A 22,228-nucleotide genomic window follows, 5' to 3' on the forward strand; every position below is an offset into this window, starting at 1 on the left:
AATTACGTAATTTATATTTGAAATAGTTACGTATTTAATATTTGAAACAATTACGTAATTTATATTTGAAATAGTTACGTATTTAATATTTGAAACAATTACGTAATTTATATTTGAAATAGTTACGTATTTAATATTTATATATTTATCAGTCCCTTTCTACATATGTCCACAATTTAGCCAACATCCACACGCATTATATACTTCTCAGTTCAAAGAATGGTTAGCCAAAGAGTTCACAGAGTAGCCCAAGATATTGGAGGATAAATAATGGAAACGATAATGTAGAGGGCAAATTTTCAGAAGGTCCATATTAGTGGCTCCTCTCGATTCCCGTACACTCAACAGCCTCCAAACCGAGAAGGATCTAAAATATTTAGGAATCCTCGCTCGGTTGAAATCGATATTGGGCAATCTCTATGTGTTTGCATTGGTTTGGTTGAAGTTGGGAATTGGGCAGAGGTGGTGCAATCTACGGTCTGCATTCCCTAGACTGTGCCGAGCCAGACTTATTCGCTTTCATTTTAGGCATCGTCATTTTTGCTTCCCCGAAAGACGGAAAATAAGGTGCGGCGCAATATAAATGAAACCAAACGATTTTACGCGATTCCCAATCGTTTGTGTGGGGGTTTTTTTTTGCATTCTTAGGCGTAAGGAAAAAGGTTCTAGGAATATTTTCGGGACCTTTTTTTTGTTACTGGCTCTATCTTCCGCCGTCCTTTCATTTTTACGAGGTTCTGCGAAACATTTTTTTCTGGATATTATAGGGATCATAGCCAGAGCTCGCGCGAGGAGAGGAGGCAAAAAGAAATAACGCTATCCGCTTTTATAACGGCTTCCTCCTTTTTTGGACGGTAGATGGCGCTGGCCCTTCTCCTCTCGCTAGCCGATCGTGTATCATCGGAACTGTTCGGCATAATTCGCCCCCCGGGATGCTTAGAAGCGTGCGTGGAATTCGGAATGCGTGCCTGAACACGTCTATCGGGAGATCGGAGGCCCGCTGACTCGAAAGACTGCGAGAAAACTGCTCAAGGTAGACGAGATAGCTTCGACGTCTTATATAAAATAGACTTGGCATTCTTTCGGGCGATGACGCCTTTCACAACTCTAACGCCATCTATCGGCAATTTCGGCAAACGGCTAAATATCCGCGCAATACGACGGGCATTCCGATCTTCCGTCGCGTGGGGGGCAAAAAATATATATCAGAGAAATATTGAATTTAGTATTCTAGAGTACCGGCTAGCGTAGGCGCCTAGGAAATCGAGGAGAGTTATATTACCAAAAATGGCGGCTGCGTACGGCGTAGGCGCGTATATCGTTTCTCGGTATCCGTCCGAGATAGCCTAGTTTCCATACCCTCTGTTATTGCGTTTCCTTCCCGCGCGACTATTATGGGATAGATTGAAGCGATAACCCGTGCAATATTACAATTCCGTATTCAATCGAGGATGAGGCCGAGGCTTAGTTACATGGCCAACAAACGCTATATTCCCCTCAGGCACTAGAGTCTTAAGGCCCGCGACTCGAATATGATTCGCCCTGGTTGATGGCTCAGCCTATTACCGCGTAAAGAACTTTCGCAACCCTCCCGGAATATTTCAGCCTTCTTTTGCTGCTTGCCAACCAAAGCTCGTAAGACTAGGGATAAGGATATAAAAAAAATGGCAAGCTAAAAATAACACCCCTTTTTTGCATTATAAAAGTTGTTGCTGTACGGTTACGTCAATAAGGTTATCTTAAAATCATACTGGATCTCGCGTAAAATATTGACACCTTTGGTAATACGGGAAATACTTAAAATTTACCCGTTTATAAGGGTAACCGAACAACCGAAGAAACTTTGGTATATTTTAGCGATGGTTAGTAGTTTATTCGGTGTTATAAGATTATGAACTCCATTTTTTTTCCCAATTTTTTTATCCACGAGAAAATTACGCTGGGTATATTAAAGAAAAACATTACACCCCGATTCCCAAACTAGATGGCGTGGTGGAATTGATTCCCGGGAGCCACCCCCACCGAAGACCACCTCCTTGTTCATCATAAACTTATATAGATCGTTCCTTCATTTTTTTGGCGTTCATTTTACGGGGGGTAGCGTGGATCTTAAGAAGACGTATCAACGAAGGTTATATTTCTGTGGTTTTGCTCATTTATAAGACGTTTTAATATTTTCGGGAAACTTAATGGCAACGTTATTATCATTACCGGTGCGGGAGTACACCCTTTCAAAGCTATTCCCTTTTTTAACCTTTTTTAAGCTCGCTACTATTTTATGGAGCCTCCGTCCCCCAAAAAGTGTTGGGTTTCGGCGGAGGTTAGCGGGTCTCTAACCCCGCAGATCGTTTATTTCTATGAGCGCAATAAAATATAACCGGCCCCTTAATTCTTTTTTCTCCGCAATGTTTCTTTCCTTTCTCGGTTTCTTATTCCTTTAATGTTTGAAATGAAAAATCTCACTCGTTCATTTCTTTAAAATTGTTTTGCGGTGGTTTATTGGTATAGTTATTTTTAAAACGGGAAAATCCATTGAGGTAATATTTGCGTAAAGAGTCCGCTCGGAATAATATCAAACATTCATAATGAGCTTAAAGAGTATATTCTTTTAAAATGTTTTTTTTGAGAAATTCAGTTGGTCTATTAAGATGCTCTGTGTTATTGAGAAATATTTTTCTACAAGTTATTGAGCCAATTCACGCTTTTTTCGACAGTGTTGGAATAAAGCATTAACGACCAAATTTTCGATTTACAGATTTCGGTTTTATTTCTCCTTATTTTATACGGTAAATTCAATTTTGAACTAATTTTCGAATTTAAAATTTTTGTTCTTAGAGAAATGACTTGTTGCAAAACGCATTATTTTAGGTTTTTGCATTATTTTCAAACCAAAAACGCATTAATGTGTTTCTTTTCTTTAAAAGTCAAATCAAATCGCATTTTTTTCGCGTCTTAAGACATGGTTTTAATGATATTTCTGAAATATCGTTTGGCCTGTAAATTGTTTAGTACCAGAATATAATTTGAGTTGAAAAATCCAAGTCTACTAAATAAACTTGAAGAGGTAAGTTGGGGTATCTTAAGGCAAAGAAAGTTCGAATTTCGTCTCCATATTTTAGTTTTGGTCGTTAATGCTTTTGTGCTTTGTACGGCAGTGCAGTTATTGTCGTAAATAAGGAACTAAACAAATAAAGCGAAATAACTATTTAAAATAACTGAATTCTTCTGATTTCCTCGGGAAATTCCCCCTAGTTTGTGTATGACGCACCGACAGAAGCGAGGCAGCGGACTTTGGAACTTTAAACCTACCAAAAAACTGGTAAAAGTAAACCGGTTTCTAAATATGAAACAAAAAATAAACTAAATTTCTAAATAAAAACTATTAATTTACTAAAATATTCATATTGTAATTTGTTTTGAAAAAAAGCCAAAAAATTCTGGATTTTTTTCAAGTGGCTATAACCGGTTTTAACTAGGTGGCTATAACCGGTATGGCTGGTTCTATGCCAACCCTGTTTTTAGATAACGTTTTGAAAATGGATTTTTTTCAAAACAAAAGTTTGCACTGAAATTATGATTTTAATTATTTTTCAACGCTCAATAAAATGAAAGTTTTTAATATTTGCTTGTGGAAATATTTGAGTATTAGATAGTACAGTTGTTGTTTATGAATGAGGAAGATTTAGAGCTCGGCGTTTGGATAAAAATTAACCACTTATTTTATTTTTATCCATAACCTACAATTATCCGAAAATATAAATTATTTCTTGCATGTTAAATTGTTGTTTATCCATGGATAATATACATAAATAAACAGTTAACCAAAATATTTACGATTAATCGAAATTTTGTCAGTTAATTTATCTGTTACGCAGAGCTCTAGGAAGATTTTTACTGTGACTATGCTGAAGATACTAGGTTAGGGGTTTTCCCGCTTCTGTCTAATAAGTTATTATTTCGTTTGGAATTTTTCGTGAGGAACATAAAATAGATTTGGAATCAGACCCACAGACCACCTAGCCCAAGAAGGACTCGCATCAACCTCGAAAAAAAGTGTCTCAAAAATGATGCGGCTTTTTTTACGCTAAACAGAAAATAGCGCGTGAAAATCCTTTATTTTGTGAAATAGAAAAAGATACGTGGATGAACCAACTTCTACAATACATTTTGTACATTTAAAACTGCCTCTACTTGCCGTGAGATGGCGCATTCTTAAAAAAGCCGTATCACATTCGAGACAAAAAAAATAGTACTAGCATAAGTGTATAATATTGTAACCAAAGTGTGACACTTCATATTCTTCACATGCAAAAGTTTTACTGAGAGCTATTCACAAGGCAGACTGCATTACGGGCTTCGTTACCGTATTGCGTCCGCTTGCTCCCGCGTCACGCGTAGCCTTTGACAGCGCCTCGCTAGGGGGAGATTTTCTTCTGATGAAGACGTCACTCCGTTACTAGCTCGCAGTAAAATATTCTCCAAAGTGACAAACTTATGAAACAATATTATATAATAATCAGCTAGGCTAATACCCAAGGCACCACCTTAGGCCTAAGTCATCAAGCGACTTTTGAAGCCATTAATTCAGGTGGCCGAGTTACAATGCGTAGGAGGGTGGTGACAAGCCCTGCACGCCACGCGTTCGAGCCAACAGCTCCCTACACTCACTATTACCGTTAACCTCAACAAGTTTTATACTTATGCTACCAGCGATACATGTCCCTCTTGGGATAGGTGGTCTGCGTTTGACCCACAAAGTTGGTCAGCTGAGTGAATAGATCTTACTGTGTAGCGTGTTTTAAATTTATATTTGTTCTCATGATTATAACGAGTATTTGATCTGAGTAATGTTTCCAAGTTTATATTGGACATGCACGAGCTCTCAGAAGAGAATGTGATCTCGTCCCAGGATCGAAGCGTTGGGCTCTCAAATCCACTCCGATGTTGTGGCAGCCCCCTTGAAAGCTTTATTAGCGAATTCGCCAACACGCAGCCTGTAATATAAATTAGGTCTTTGAGTCCCGCACTGTATCCAACTATGCATTTTGCATTGTAGCGAATTGGCCTAAGCATTCGATTCCAGGCTGCTTTAACGGAAATTCGCAGACATACGAGATTCGTAAGCTCTCCTTCAGCACGTGATGTTTACCAAAATTGGCCTATGCCAATTACGCTTGTCTGGCGAGTTTCAAAGATTTACTCTTATTTCCGATCGGCTTAGGATCCGCTCGGAACACGCTGTTAGAGTCTAATATTTTCTCCTTTGCTTCTTCATGACGGAAAATTTATCGTCAAAGAATGTTTACATCGCGATGAAATTTAGATGAAATAAATCGATGTTTAGTTACAATTTTTTTTCGTCTGCGTGGAAATATTTTAATCCCGAATATGGGTAATTTAAATTTAATATATTATTTCGCTACTCGAAATATATTATGCAATTAATTTAACTTAAAGTCTGGCTATGACGACCATAGGGATGTTTTATGCGAAGTCGACACAAATTTTAAATAATATTAGTTTTAGAAGGCTTTTATACAAAATGTTATCTTTGCCCTGAACACGAGTGTATTGCTGTTGGAACACTTCTACAGGCGTTTATAGACCAAAAATATATCTAATATTAAAAAACAGCTACAGCAAAGGCTGGAATATTACAAAATATACGACCTAAACTTTCAGGTAATATAAAACCGACTTTATAAAAAAAAATAATAGTAAAGCGAGAAAATTTCTACACTGATTAAAGTTCGCGGATATTAACGCGATATATCTTGTTGAAAAACCTATTAAACTTAAGCTCAAATCCTGTGTTGACCTCTTTAAATGTTATAACCCATAAGAGGGTCGTAAGGTTGTCCTTTTTTTTTTGTTAAACTTTACAACGTAACGTATTCTGTTTTGAATTTCTTATGGGGGTTCGCGAATGGGATCTTAAATTTTCCGTGACGCATTATATAAACTAAACTTAAAAACGAGAAGAGAGTTGACCTTAAAGAAAAAAGATTACTGGCGTGATCTTCTCCTCGGGCGCGCGCGAAGGCGCTCGTAAGCGGAAGAAATACTCCCTTATTTTGTTTACTCCGAGCAAGAATTTTTCCCGATGGTTAAGTTCGGGGATTTTCCAGCAGCCTGCGACTCTCGGCGCTTCTAAAACCTTAAATTTCCGCGTCTTCCGCGGAAATAAACTTCCCCGGTACAAAGTCAAGCAAATAATGGGCTACCGCTCCCAGTGCTCTCTGGAAAATTTGTGTTCGGAATATTTGAAGCCAGCGGGCAGGCAACTTGTCAGTTTTGGCGCGCGGAAAAGCGATGGAGGAGGAAGTGGTCGAGGAATATCCCGAGTGAACGTAAATTATAATTCGCTCCGACTATCTGACATTTTTCAAATACTTTTCCCTTCCCGGGGCATCAGTACTTAGAGGGGTCATTTGCAACTCCCTAACGCGTCCCGCCCTACTATCTAAAGTATTAAAGAGAGAGTACAGTTTACGTAAACGGCCGGCACACCACCTAGTGATGCAATTTTGAAAGACGATGCCTTTTAACTCCCGTATTTTTCCTTCGCTAAGACTCGCCATTGCGATAGAAGTTTGGATGGGGTTGTTGGGTCATTAGCCCATTCCCTATTTCCGTATGGACTTTACTTTTTATCCGGGCTTATCATTAATTATCGCGAAAACGGTTGCAGGCAGTTCTACCTTTTGTCGCGTTGGTCCTGACCAGTTCGGGACTGTCCCGCGTTCGCCTTTTAACTAAGCCTTTCGCTCTTCGCAACTAAGCCTTGTTTGACTAGGCGACGGCAAACATTCGCGACCCCGATTTATTATAACTTCTTGGAAGAAGAAATGTTTATCGATCTAAGCCAGCTTCCTCTAAAGGACATTTTCTCCTAGTGTCTGCTTAATGGTTCTTTGGTTCCTAGCTTCCAAATCATCTTTTTTACGTACGAAGATCCTTTAAGTTTGCGAAATTTATTTTGAGGAAAAGCGTTTTTAAACTTATTTATATAAATAAATATTTCATATAAAAAAGTAAATATATTGTCTTTGAGTGGAATTTTATCCAATGGAAATTTATAAATTCCATCTTATTTTATATAATCATTTTAATTTTTTCGAAGCACGTAAATTATTCTTGTAAAGCATTAAGGAAATAAATATATTTTTAAAATGCGTAATAGATAAAAAAATAAAGAAAGGGGTTGAGATAATTTTGAAATGTCGAAGTTTAATTGTTGACTGTTAGAATTTCGCGGAATATTCTTATTTGAAAATTGTAATTTGATGAAATCAAATACGTAACTTGGCAAATATGCTGGGTCTGATTATTAGTTAGATAATGAGTTGAATAAGATTATTAATAATAATATTTATTTCGCTAAGAGCTGGTTAGTGCCATCTAGGAGCAGCATACACAAGGAGAACGCAGCTAGGCTTTAAACACGCTAAGGCAGCGGGGTTGTGTACAAATTTCATTGGACGAGTCTTTACGCTGAACTTTTTGCGGGCGAGGGGGGGGGGGAGAAAGACAGTTTCCGAATATTCCCCTTCCAACGACAGCAGGCGCTAAAGCGTCTAACCAATGAAAAATGCACGACTTTTGACGGGTTGCGTTACCTTTGTGTGGGGTGCTGTGTTTGTTGCTCCTAGGTGCCATAGATATATGAAATAGCATAGATACCTTACGCTGCATACGGGCCCGTGGGAAGAACACGGAAGAGACAGCTAGCAGACGACCCGTATTTTCGGGATGCGCTATGTATTAGTGCCATCTATCGGTGACCAAAATTGGTATATGGAAAATCTATCGGTGTTGAAAATTAGTATTTGGAAAATATTTTCTGGATGCGCTACGTAATAGGGTTGAAATCACGTGTCATCTAAAAATAATAATAATAATAATAATAATCAGCTAGGCTAATACCCAAGTCACCACCTTAGGCCTAAGTCATCAAGCGACTTTTAAAGCCATTAATTCAGATGGCCGGGTTACAATGCGTAGGAGGGTGGTGGCAAGCCCTTCAAGCCACGTGAGCCAACAGCTCCCTACACTCACTATTACAATTGCTTTTGGTGGAAAGAGGGTGCTATAACGTAGCGCATACAGAAAATACGCGTTGTCTGCTAGTTGTCACTTCCATATTAGTCCCTCGTAGAATTGTGGAGCTATAAACACAAGGAGAACGCAGCTAGCCTTTAAACACGCTAACGAAGGGTTGTGTACGAATTTCATTGGACGAGCGTCACGAGCCTTTACGCTGAACGTTTTACGGAAAGGGGGAAGACAATTTCCGTATTTTCCCCTTCTGACGGCAGCAGGCGCTAAAGCGTCTAGCCAATGAAAAACGTACGCAAGAAAATCCACGACTTTTGACGGGCTGCGTTCTCCTTGTGTGGGGTGTTGTGTTTGTTGCTCCTAGGTCAAACAAATAGTAACGTGGCCTCTTGTTTAAATGTTGTTCTTACGTCACAGTCTCTTACTTTACCAAGTCGACGAGCGCGTGCTAAAAACCACTTTTTTTTTTATAAAATCAACTATTACAAATAATTTAAAACTAGGATAAGATGGATTAAAAATAATGCTGATATAAAAATGAAAACATTTTACCATATAAATTTAAAACAAAAATATTTGAAAATAAAGTAAACTAAAGAGTATTTAAGTTTTCCCTTTTCATAAAAAAAATGTTGGGGCTAATGGTAATAACCAGGAATCCATACCTCTACTTGGAATGCTTATCCTAGCGTATCGCGTATGGTAAGATCACTCTGACGGCTTTGGCCCCGCCTACGAGATAAAAAATTTCCTCCGCACGCGCTCCCCTCTCACGTTGTTGTTTTTATTTAAGTTAACATAGTGACGTTCCAAAAACCGTAAGCCACATCGATAATAAAATCTGCCGCGATAAGCATTCCAATTAGAGGTATGGATTCCTAGTAATAGCTAGTGTAGAGAGCTGTTGGCTCGTTGGAATGAAGGGCTTGCCACCACCCATCTAACCCAGCCACCTGAATTAATGACATTAAAAGACACTTGATGACTTGGGTCTAAAGTTCTGTCTTGGGTATTATTATTATCTTAATGAAGAATTTGACGATGGCGATAATAACTTGATAAAATGTGTTTCAGAATATACAGTCAGCCACAAGCGTTCACTAAAGGCGAGACGAACATCTCGATGCCGATGGTCAACAACTCCACGACGACGCCGACGACGATAAGTACGGCGAACGCGGTCCTGACGACGACGGTCAGCTCGGCGGGAGGCGGGCCCACCTACTCGAACCCGCTGCCCGTCTTCTGCAGCACGCCCAGTTCCACGACCGGTCCCATGGTGCCGGTCACCAACTGCGTCAACCCGCAACTGATCCAGGGTCCGACGGTGGTCGGAAACAACCGCAGCGCTCCTTTCTCCGCCACTTCCGCCTTCGCCTCCTCCGCCCTCTCCACTTCCAGATTCCACTTCCGGAAAGCCTGCAACCATTACTGCTCCTGGAAGACTACTTGTATCGTTCTTATCTGTGTCGTCGTCATTCTTACCACCATCTTGGCCTACTTCGCTGGTACGATTTCGTCTTCCATTTCAAATTCTTTTTCATTAGGCCTTTCTATAAAGTAACATTGACCTTCTTGTTTTGATGTTGCTACCAGCTTGGGAAATAGGTGGTGGCATTGGGTAAATGACCAGTTTAAAAATTAAATCGGAGGGGGGTCAGTGGTCCACTGGACTACTTAATTAATTCATATTGGCCTTAAAGGGGAACGGCCAAGCTTTTCCAAATATGGCCTTATTTCCGTATCAAAAGATTAACAAGACGTTCAATATACTAACACGTACCTTTTTTGTATTGAAAAAATAGCCCAAAAAGTTTAAACGAAAAATAACGCCAGGTGTTTGGGTTTGAATTTTCGCCGCCATCTTAGGGGCTGCCGCCAGCGCCTCTAACCTCGTATGAGCGATTTGCGAACTATCCTAACTTTTAAAATCGCCCAATTTAGGCTTAGGTCTCTTATAACTGGAACGCGCCGCGCGCGCAAAACATATTTTTCGCGTCTTCAGCAGCGCGCGCTTTTACGTTGTTTTTCTGTCTCACCGACTTCTCACCAGGTGTCGCTTTTCGATTTCCCGAAATTTCTTTATTTTATTAAAAATTAACCACTCAATATTTTTTGATGCGGTTTTCGCCATAAATTTTAGTTTTTAATGGGCTATAGGGCTATCTAACTGGTTAAAGCTTGACCATTCCCCTTTAAGAGTTAAGTTTAGCAGACTACTTGCCCTCCGATCCCTGACCAGTTTATTTAATCCAGAAAACGGGGGTTTCTGGTCATATATCCACTTTAATAAAATTCCTTATTTCCCACCCTGGTTGCTACTACGTCACGGGTGACGTATCGATGACGTTTTACTACAAAAAGCCCTGGACATAAAGAGTAAATTCGACGAGGCACCCTGTTTTTAAGCATAAACTGAACTCAACTTCTACGTATTTCGTGACGAATGAGCTACGTAAAAACAAGTTCAGCAAGCGTAGCTTATTTGATAGAAAGTGCTATTTACTTAAAGGGACTATGAACTAAAGCGAAAAATCGAAAGGCCGGATTAACACTATTGAGGTCCCTGTGCAAAGTAGAATTTGTGGTCCCTAAAAATATTCAGACCTTATTTTTCAGGGTTGGCACTTTTTTGATTTTTTTTTAATAAAAATCAAATCAATCGATTGTTTTGGATTTTATTGAATGTATCGATTTTTATACAATTTTAGTTTAGTATAATTAACGGATATTTTACTTTGATCAGTTAGCTGATCTCGAATTAATTAAAATCTGAATTGAATTTAATTATTATTTAATATTTTAGTTTTCTAAAATTTTCTGTATTTTAATTATTTTTAAAACCTATATTTTGCCAATTTTATTCCTCCATTGAAATACATTGAATTATTTATATCAATTATTTTTTTAAAATAACTTGATTTAAATTATTTAAATAAAATTGATTAAAATCAGCCAACCCTGCCAATGTGACGATAAACATAAGATTTTTTATGTCACATTTGGCACGTGTCTTAATAAGGCCCTGCTAGCGTGATTGTAGACCATTGGACCGAAATCCCAATCGTCCGAATGTACCATTCAACCGAATTCCAATCGACCGAAAACCGCGCAAAACGCGGTTTTTATTCAATATACCGTTAGTGATACATTTTTATATATCGTAGGGTACGTGACGATAGTATATCTAATTTGGACTAAACTATGTCTTTAATATTTATTATTTCGTACCGACGTGTATTTTTAGACCTTTTTCCCTTGAAATTTGATATTTTCCGGGTTTAATTTTGGAAAATAACCTTGATAAGACCCGACGTGAAATAGTTGCCTACCATATCTAACCTTACCTAACCCAACCTAACCTAACCCAACCCAACCCAACCCAACCCAACCTGAACTAACCTAACCTAACCTAGTCTAACCTAGCCTAACCTAGCCTAACCCAACCCAACCTGAACTAACCTAACCTAACCTAGTCTAACCTAGCCTAACCTAGCCTAACCTAGCCTAACCCAACCCAACCTGAACTAACCTAACCTAACCTAGTCTAACCTAGCCTAACCTAGCCTAACCTAACCCAACCCAACATGAACTAACCGAACCTAACCTAACCCAACCTGAACTAACCTACCCGAAGTGTAAACGAACCAGATTTAAATTTCCCATTCAACTGAATCAATGGGATTCGGTCAAACGGGATTCGGTCCAATAGTATACAACCGCTAGCGTGTGTTAAATAAATATGGACGTTCATAGTACCTTAACTTAATTCTGGTAAAAAAAGGTTTACATTTTGAATTCAAAATTGGGTTTTCGTAACTCGGTCGTTATCTATAAATATTGATCTTTCTCTATTTAAATTATGCACGGTAACGATGGTCGTTATTCGTTGACGATATTTTGTCACTGACGATCTGACACTGAAGCCAAGGCATCATTTAAAGAAAGCTATTTTATACGTGATGCGACTGATATTAGAACTGAAAATTTATAATTTACGACGCGGAACCTAGATAGATCTAGCTGCATTCAATATTTGATTCCAATTGATCAAGTTTTAATGTGCCTACCACTATGACATTTTGTCATTTGATTCGGTAACTTTACATTAAATATCAAAGAATTTGTTACCAGAAAAAGTAAAGTAAGTCTAAAAAACCCTGTTTGAGATAAAATTGTTTTAAACCCACAATGACTACAGTAAACTAAAAATATAACTGCACTAAAATAAGATTAACGGCAATAGTGTAGGGAGCAGTTGTCTCGCCGTTTAACCCATTGTAACACGGCCACCTGATTTAAAGGAATTAAAAGTCGCTAGATGACTTGGGCTTGAGGTGGTGTCTTGGGTATTAGCCTAGCTGATTACTTTTATTATTATAATTATTGGTTGTAAAACGTAAGTATTTAGACTTAAGAAGTGAATTTGCATCTACCTGAAGCCTATAATAAGAGAAGCCTCTAACTCGCCCAAAATAGTGAAACTCCCGTTTTCGAACTAGAGGCGATATGTGGCCAGAAAATATAGTCCTCTCGATATATTCATACCGAGGGACTTCAGGTGTACAAATCAGCAGTGAAATCACTTGAAATCACCTACATTTAGTAGCTTTAATCAATTAAATATTGAAATAACTTGAAATCCGAAATCAGATGTACAAAATTTCTAACATTGGAATGATTGGATAGCCCCTCGATTCATGCGCGAGCGGTAGCGGAGAAAACATTTGAAAAATGCGGACGATTCTTTACATTTTAGCTCGTAGAATTCCCATAGGATTTTGCTGGGGATTTTAAATTTTGAGAGACTCGCCTCGTTTTGATTGAACTTGGTAATTTCTACATTATAAAGGTAATAAATGACAAAACTATGATTTGCTATCATAAATATCCATACTAATGAACAATAATCGTGATTCCGAAGGCGATATCTCCGTATCATTTTCGCAATACGCTTTGAAAAACGTTAAGCCTTGCCCCAGCGTTGCCAGATCGAAAATCTGAAATTATCGTATCTAGGCCAAAAAATTATCGATTTTCCTGGAAAATTATCGTACATTTCTTTTTGGCGATAAATTTTAATTCATACATAAATGCGTTGAATTTAGATGATTTTTTAAAGCACTACAGGAATTTTAATTCAGGGAAATAAACAAAATGTCTATTATCATTATTAACTGAACTTAATATGTTTAAAAATGTTTTAAAAAATGCGGTAATAGCTAGGAGTAATAAACTCACACTCTGGACTAAGCGTACAGAAAATGTATATCATTCATTTTAAGTAGAAAAGTTATATAAATTTATAATAAAATATAAATCGTTCGTAGGTTTTTAAAAAAATCTAAAGATTATCGTACATTATAGTACGTTGAGGCAGAATTATCGAAATAATGGTACGATATCGTACGCCATGAAAATTATAGTACGCCCTAAAATTTTTGATTAAATTATCGCACTGTGCGATAATTATCGTACGTCTGGCAACGCTGCCTTGCCCGCCTCTCGCGTTCAAAGTTTTAAACCAAGGATGATCTGTACCTACGTTTCAGTTTGGCCAACCGACGTTTTGGAGAGCAAACTACTTTCGTTCAGGGTGACCACAGTTCCTATATTTCCTATTTTTTCCTATAATTTAACGTCCTTCCATTTTTCTCCTATAATTTCATTAAATTTCCTATAATACCCTATATTTGAACTCAAACGTCTGAAGAAATTAAAATAGTTAATATTTTACCCTTAGAAGTCTTCATATTGTCTTAGTTTTTAAAGATGCTTATTTCCAACACTGTTTGCCGATTGCTTACGACTATTTCTATCGGTTATCAACTTTATTTTGAATGTTATTCACCCTTTAACTAATTTTGACAACCGTTTTCTCTTATTGTATAATTAATTTTCTCCTATTTCTTCCTTTTTCCCCCAATTTTCTTCCTATATTTTCCTTTTTCCCCCATATATTTTCCTATATTTTACTGATAAATTTCCTATAATTCCTTTAAAGGAATTAAAAATTTTCAGTGGTCACACTGTTCGCTAGTCCAAGGCCGCGTTAATTTCTTCTTTGACGTTGGCGTGATAGGCTTCGAGCTTAGGAAATAAAGCGCCATCTTCCTTAATATTCGTCAACTAAATATGTGAAAAAATAGCAGACAACTTTTGAATTTCTTGGTTTTTCGGTTGAGCTTTCAGCTGTTGCTCAGAGAGAATTTTGAACGAGCAGACAGCTTTCATATATTCAATTTAAAAGTCGGTCGGTAGGCGGCGATACTTATGACCAAAATTTAAACTACGCACGAAGTCTATAGGTAGTTAAAGGCTTCTCTTATTATAGGCTTCTGCATCTACTCATATTTCCAGCACTAGGCCCACGTGATCTGACACAAGAACATTCTTTTTATTCTGACCATACCGTATTTTTCCGTTGTCCATTGAAACCGAACTGTCTCAGTCTTTATCCGCCGCATCTTTTTGCTCTGCTCCCAAAAGAAAGAAAAACCTATCCTTTCGAGCCGGGCTGCCTTCCCAATTATGAAAAACTTCCGCTTTTTTTAATAACTACCGGTGGACAATAATACCCCGCCCTAGCCCGGGGATTACCGGCCAAATAATGTTGGGTACTGGCGGGGAGGCCTAGAAAATGGGAGAGGAAGAGGAACCAGTTAATCTTCTTACACGGGGATGTCGGGGCCAAGTTCCCTCAACTCTCTGTTTTTTTGCGCAGACTTCTTCCTCCGAGTCCCTCTGAGAGTTTATCGCACTAAGCCTGTCTGTAATTCCGTTTCTTGTTAAGATTTTTTTATATCTGTCTTGAGAGTAGATTTAGTTAAACAACGTCACCGTATATTGGAGTTAATAATTTTTTTCGCGAAAGGTATAAAAGTTATGTTTTTGTTAAATTTTAATGGCGTGTCTTGCTTAATATATTCCAATATTATATGATTATTTTATTAAATTTAAAACTTGCTGTATAGTAAGAGTAGGGTTTTTTAAATTTTAATGGGGGCCTTGCTTAATATATTCCACTATTATACAATTATTTAAATTATTAAATTTAAAATCTTACTTAGGTCAACGGTTATAGTAACTGTAGGGATTTTTGGAGAAAGGTATAGATTATATATTTTATTAAATTTTAATGTAATGTATGCAAATACGTTTTATATTTAATAAATCATATTTTGTAATTATTAAATTTAGTAACTTACTGAGGTCCGCGGTAATAGTAAGTGCTATTGGCTCGTGTGGTATGAAGGATTTGCTACCAGGGTCCTAACCAAATATATGGTGTTAATAATTTGTGTCGTCTTTATGACAGAAGCCATTGGTCGTGTCTTGTGCATTAACGTAACTGAGTATTATAACCAAATATATGTTATAAAGACCACACAAATTGTTAACGACAGAAGCCATTGGTGGTGTCTTGTGCATTAACTTAACTGAGTATTATTTTCTTATTATTAATATTATTATATTAAAAGCGCTTCCCTAATTTCATATATCCCTATGCAAGATGTCAGACTTAGTCACTCGTGACGTAGAAGTGACGTTTCACTATGATAGCCAATAGACGCTAGCATAAGCTCTATTCAACTTGTTTAAAGTTCCACGCGCTCGTCTTGATATTTTAGCGTAAACGGGCTCGAGCGATTTCGCGCGTGCTTCCTGAAATAAAAAAATGCACGAGCTTTTTACGCTAAAATATTAAAGAGCGCGTGGAACATTTTAGCAAGTTGAACAAGACACGAATTAAAATTCGATGAGTCGCCCTTTTTATAAATATCTAACCTTCAAAACTGAACTGTCTCTCGTGACGAAAGCGATACATTAAAACAAGTTCGGCAAGCGTAATGACTTTATAGAAAGGCTGAATAATCCAAAAATACGGTTGAATTTTGAATGGTAAAATGTACGGATTGAGAATATTTGTGTAATATTTCACTGATTAATGTATCGGTGTAATATTGAAAAGTAGGGGTTTTTGAAAATAGAGGGCTTTTCTGAATAAACGGCATTCAATCATATTTCTTTCTCCTTCCAGCTATGAGTTCCTTAAGCGATTTTCCGGAGGTAAATCGTCAATGTATTGTAATGGAAGACCAAGACGTACCGTACACCGCAACGGGATTACCAGTCACGGCGCCATCTAACGGTAAATTTAACATCAAATGTACCCAGTTTTTGTCGGTTCACGGCACTCTGGTCAGCGTATAGTACGCTTTACGCTATGGCCGGGTAAGCTTTACCCACCTCTTATCGTTCAGCTTAACTTTTAGTCGAATGATTTTTTCCGTAGAGAAGGTAACCTTTAACGAGTAGTCTAGTGCGCTTTTTGGCCCTTTATGCTTGAAAGGGTAACCCTCGGCGAAAGCGCCTCAATATACCATTAGAGCAGTTGGCAATCACTCTTCGTTGCTAAGCCTTGCCAACAACGAAAAAATACAAAAAATAAAGTAGCATTGTTTCGGTTTCAGGTCGTGTCGAATTTTTTTCCCTTTTGTCGCTAGTTTTCTCTACCAGAGGTCGTTTTTCTCCAGATTTCTTTTAGTTTGTTTCGACTGGGATTAAAAGTAACTTTCTCAAAAGAAGGTTTCCTAATAGATTTAAGGGAAAGGTTTTGTAAAGCTAAATTATCTGGAGGCTCTGTTTCGCTAAATTTAACAAAATACGTTTTTCTTTTCTTAAGCGTTAATTTTCTTCCAGCCATCTCCGCTGGCTGGAAGAAAATTCCCCCTTTACCATCTAGGACTTCTTTTCTAATTATTTATCCTAAAAGAAGTATTTTCAAATAGGTCAGGCAAAGTATTTCAAATATAGGTTACATTTATTTTTAGTACACTAAGCTAATTTGAATTTATAAATTTACGATTTATCAAATAAACAATGTCAGCAATTGAAGGTCAACTGAATAATTAAATTGTAAACACGAAACAAACATGACATGGAAAGTTTCTAAACTCTTACTACCTTTAGTTAATTTAACTAGAAACAGAGCGATTCACAAATAACTTTCAGGAAAACAAACATTTAAATCGAAGCTATTAAAGGGGAATTGTCACCACCTTAAAATTGGTTAAAAACCATTTAAATGGATAGAGGACGTCCGAAAATGGTTATACAAAAAATTTCATGTTAATATTTCCAGTATTTGATTTATTATTAGCAACCAAATTTCGTGTTTTATCCCCCCGAGTTGAGAATCTCAGAACCGCTTAGCTGAACCTACCCGTAGCGCCATCTCGAGAACGAAATATTATTTTCCCCGGTTTTATCGTTTTTCGGTCGGTACTGTCGTCTGCTACGACATTCTCCTTGGCTTTTTAACCGAGTGATATTCGTAGATTGTAGTTTATCGTGTGTTTAAAATGCCTTACACGCCGCCCTTTCTCAAATTTTTGCCGCTTCATTCTTTTGGCGCTGCACGTAGGTTCAACTGCGATTTCTGAAATTTTTGGAATCGTTTGATGTAGGTTGCGGAAAAAGTAGCGTGACTTTTTAAATACTTTTCCAATAACTTTAAAATTTCAGGGACATAATCATTAATATATTTTCTATCATTCTGTAAAAAAACCTCGTAAATTTTGTTTTTGGTGACAATTCCCCTTTAAGAGCTTGTGGCATTTCCCGAACTAAGTGTATTGGGATTTCGAATAGACCCCTGCACAGAATTTCGAGGTTGGGGGGGGGGGGGGGCTTCATAATCAAGTGCCTTAGGAAGCACGTATAAATTCCTGAGTCACGTGAATTTTTCAAACGAAACTCATAACCTTTAATAGACCATCGACAAGCTGGATTTAAACTTTTTTTACTATTTCAAGTGCATTTGGAAACCTTGCTTTCTGATTTTAGATTATTAAACCCTTTCAGACTGTTGGCGCCATTTGTGACCGACTATCATACACATTAATCGTTCCTTGTCATACTTATGTAACCTAATTACTCATAAGTATAGCCTTACTATAACCATAGACCACCTACCCCAAGAGGGACATATATCGATGGTAATAGTTTTCATTTGTATGTCTCGAATGTGATGCGCCTTTTTTAAGAGCATGTCATCTTGTGGAAAATAGAAGCAGTTTTGACGATATACATAGACGAGATAATAAAAAATTAATTGTAGAAACTGGCGATTTTTTATTTTTATTTCGTAAAATAAAGAATTTTTACGCGCTATTTTCTGTTTATTGTAAAAAAAGCAGCATCACTCTTGAGACACCTTTTTTTCGAGGTTGATGCGAGTCCTTGTTGGGGTAGGTGGTCTGTGGTATAACATTTCCTTAAAAAGAAAGTCAAAGAGACCTGGTTTCACGGGCGCTCTTAAAAAGGCTAACATGGAAACATTGTCAAAACCAGAAACGCACGAAGAATTCTGGGCGATTCTAAATCTGTTTCACTAACTTCCGTTTACCTTAAACGAAGTGAATGACGCGTTTTTCTTCACGTAGTTGCGTGTGACGTAATTTACGTCACATCCCGTGACCCATAGGGATACACCGATGTATGGGTCTAATATCGGTATCAGCAAAAATCGGTATAAGAAAAATATTTTCAGAAAAACATTTAAAAATAGGAAAATTCTCGATTAACTAACTAATGATAATATTTTATTTGATTGGCTGCGCCACGTACGCCAGACTTCTAAAGCTAGATCACAGGGAGTTACGAGTGTATACAAATAAAAAACAACGATATTCGATTCGTAATAGAAAATATGTATCAGGTAAAATGAAAAGAAAATATTCGGATATGCTCTTGCAAATTTTTTTTCATCAATAATTAGAATACAATGGTATGACAGTGTACTGAACCGTCTTTGACAATGATTTTATAATAAACACTACTGTTATGATAGGTAACTTTGTTAATATTGGCCGATATATAGTCCGATATTACCGCCGATATTATCGGCCACAAATAGCCGATGTGCCCATTGAATTGGGAATAATACTGCTAGAATTACAATTACGATTTCAATTGCCATGGTTACGTGGGACCTGATCTGATAAGACTGCACGAAATTCATCTTTATAATTAGGCGGTAGCGCCATCTATATTTTGTAAAGTTATATGGCTAAAAATAAATAATTAATAGCTAACTCACCGTAACTTGAGTTAAAAAGGATCGTGTTGACAGAATAAAATTATTTTTAAATAATTTCAAAGGTTTGTTTGTTACGAGTAATCATACATTTCAATTTCGCATCAGATTCGCGAAAAAATTAAATTGCAATATAGTTTCCACCACTAGAGACAGATGCGGCCACGGTAGAACGATAAAGTTGATAAAGTCTCCTTATTGAACGTTATTGGTCCCGCGCAGCCAGATTTAGTTGTACCTCTATTTATTCCCAACTCAATGGATGTAGCCATATCGGTGTATCCCTAATGACCAAGGCCAAGCTAGGTTTCATTAAATAGAATCAGGAATCCATACCTCTACTTGGAATGCTTATCTAGCCGTATTGCGTATGGTAAGATCACTCTGACGGCTTTGGCCCCTCCTACGAGAGAAAAAATACCCTCTGCGCGCGCTCCCCTCTCACGTTGTTGTTAGTTAAGATAACATAGTGACGTCGAAAAAACCGTCAGCCACATCGAGACGAAAATCTGCCGCCATAGGCCTTTATTAAAAGGTGGGTAAAAATGTCGACCCTCCCAGCAAAATTTTAATTTATGTGAAAGACCAATAAGAAACTGCTATTTCGTTACACGACGTCTGAAACGCCGACGATTTTAAACCGAAAACACGAAACTACGCGAGACAGGAAATTCGTTTTCATATAAATTCAAATATTGCTGCGAGGGTCGACATTTTTACCCACCTTTTAATAAAGGCCTATAGGCATTCCAAGTACTCGAAATCACTGTTACCTGGGTACACTACCAAAGGCAGGGATTTTTCTACGTCCTCCGGAAATATAATCCCCCAAAGATAGCGATTGCTCTTTAGAACTTTTTGCTGAGAGTAAAGTTTGATATATTGATTGACACCAAAATAAACTACAAACGTAAAAGAGCTTGTAAAATATTTATTTAAATAAATACTTTTTTTACCTAAAATTCAAATTTAAAGTAACACGGTGACCTCACTATCTCGACCATTGTCATTGGTCGTAACAACGGTTTCTTCGCTAAAAAGGACTTGGCAACACTGTTTTAAAATAATACATAACCAAAGACTAGCGATTGGACAGAAAACTTTTGATTTTTCTATGTAAATTAACACGTTGATTTTCCTGTACGAGCTTGCGTGCAAAGTCCGTAAGTTCGTTGTTGCGTGGGTGCGATTATTTATAAGTAGCACCGCTAAAACCACTGTGGACGATTAACGCCATCTACTGATCAGTTAATGAAGTTCCGCGTATGAGTATTATTGTTAAATGCCGACCAATTTACTGCCCCAGGTAACAGTGATTTCGAGTATAGAGGTATGGATTCCTTATAGAATACATTTATGGCATACGTACGTATTATAGGTAGCCTACGCTGATAATAAATTGCAATCATTCTTTTATAGGTCGAGTTGGTAGAAACTAATCTTTATCTTATTTTTTCCCCTGTTCCTTGCAACGTGTTTTTTCCTGTTTTCGCGGATGTCTCGGTGTCGTCCGCTTTTTTCGAATCAGCGGAGCATAAAGACGGGACGTTGGCCTACGTGGGCAAATGCAATCTGCTTCCAAACGACATGGCCTCCTATCAACGCGTTTCTCTGGGCGATTCCCTGTTCAAGAATCTGCAACCGAGGCAAAGCTGGAATGTCTGGTTCAGCCACCCCACCTCGGGCTTCATCAGGTTTAATTTAAGCGTGCCTCACGGGAGCCGCCTGGCCGTCATCGGAAGGAAGAACGACCCACCGACCATTTCGGCTCACGACTTCACGGAAGTCATCGGCGACGACCATCGGAAAACCTACAGGAGATCGCTAATGGTCAGTACATTACCCGCTAACATCTATATACGGAATAATATATAGCTAGGATAAAACCGTCTTCGTAAACACCTTCGAGAATGGACATTAAACCCGCGGTTAGACGGGCGTTGGTCGCTTTGGAACGTATTCGAACCTGCCTTCCACGAACCGCTGTTTCTGCTAGAAGCGAAGGCTTGTGGAAACCAGGGTGGAGAGGTTTCGGAAAACTAGTCACCGTCTAGTCTAAACTCATCTCGTAAAGTAAACAGTTGGTACTATCAGAAGTTTATTATAACGCTCTTACGAGGGAAGTAGGCCATTTAAACGAAACAAATACCTTCGCATCATGAGACAAAATTTACTTCGACTAATAAGATCAAATAAACGGTTAATTTTACTATGAAATGGATTTTTAGGAAAATATATTTATCCTACAAAACAAAATGGAAATTTAGGAAATTATATTTTTCCTACAAAACGTCTTTTGAAATATTAAAGACAGCCTGCTAAGGTGTATGTTCTAAGTGAATACATTTAATACTTTTGGTACTCTTTAAATTTCCCATTTCCATAATTTCTCACGGGATTATATTTGCTTATTTTAATATTCAAAGGTTTGTTATGATAATGTAGAAAATATTTTTTTATTTCGTAGTAATTTAAAATATCGCGCATTTTTAATTTAGTCACTAATATTTAAAAAGCTTATTGGTATATGCATAAGTAACATAATAACAATAAGTATGACACTTCCTATTGCTTTAATGATAATTTCGTGCCCGAACCTTTTTTCGACATTGACATTGGACTTGGACATACTCATTTCGTCAGGAATCCATACCTCTTCTTGGAATGCTTGTCCTGGCGTATCGCGTATGGTAAGGTCAATCTGACGGCTTTGGCCGCGCCTACGAAAGAAAAAATCCCCTTTCTGCGCGCTTCCCTCTCACGTTGTTGTTGGTTAAGTTAACTTAGTGACGTCAAAAAAACCGTCAACCACATCGAGACGAAAATCTGCCGCGATAAGCATTCCAAGTAGAGGTAGACACTAGGGGGCTCTGGGCTGATAACTAAAACTTGACTGCGCAATAGCTCTGAAAATAGTTCGGTGAAAACTTTTCTTAATTGGCATACTTATTCCTATTATGTTACTTATGATATATGTAGATTTTTATTTTCGAACAATTGAAGCTTAATTTGTTAGTTTCTTTGAGAAAACCGCACGTTTTGGGTTTTTTTTCTCTATAGTAGTTCAAA

At 37.7% G+C, this 22,228-nt stretch overlaps 1 protein-coding gene across 5 annotated transcripts in view; it reads left to right on the forward strand.

The window, feature by feature from the left end:
• The window catches only part of LOC149943621 (teneurin-m-like), a 280,977-nt gene that overhangs the window by 178,194 nt on the left and 80,555 nt on the right, over positions 1-22,228 (forward strand). For all 5 annotated transcript variants that reach the window (XM_090175899.1, XM_090175900.1, XM_090175902.1 and 2 more), the window contains 3 exons: positions 9,133-9,566; positions 16,100-16,210; positions 20,688-20,989. In XM_090175899.1, the coding sequence (XP_090032025.1) occupies positions 9,133-9,566; positions 16,100-16,210; positions 20,688-20,989 (847 nt within the window). The remainder of the gene's footprint in view (positions 1-9,132; positions 9,567-16,099; positions 16,211-20,687; positions 20,990-22,228) is intronic.

Source organism: Leiobunum rupestre, chromosome 5 (assembly GCF_980474605.1).
Source record: "Leiobunum rupestre chromosome 5, qqLeiRupe1.1.hap1, whole genome shotgun sequence".
NCBI lineage: Eukaryota > Metazoa > Arthropoda > Arachnida > Opiliones > Sclerosomatidae > Leiobunum > Leiobunum rupestre.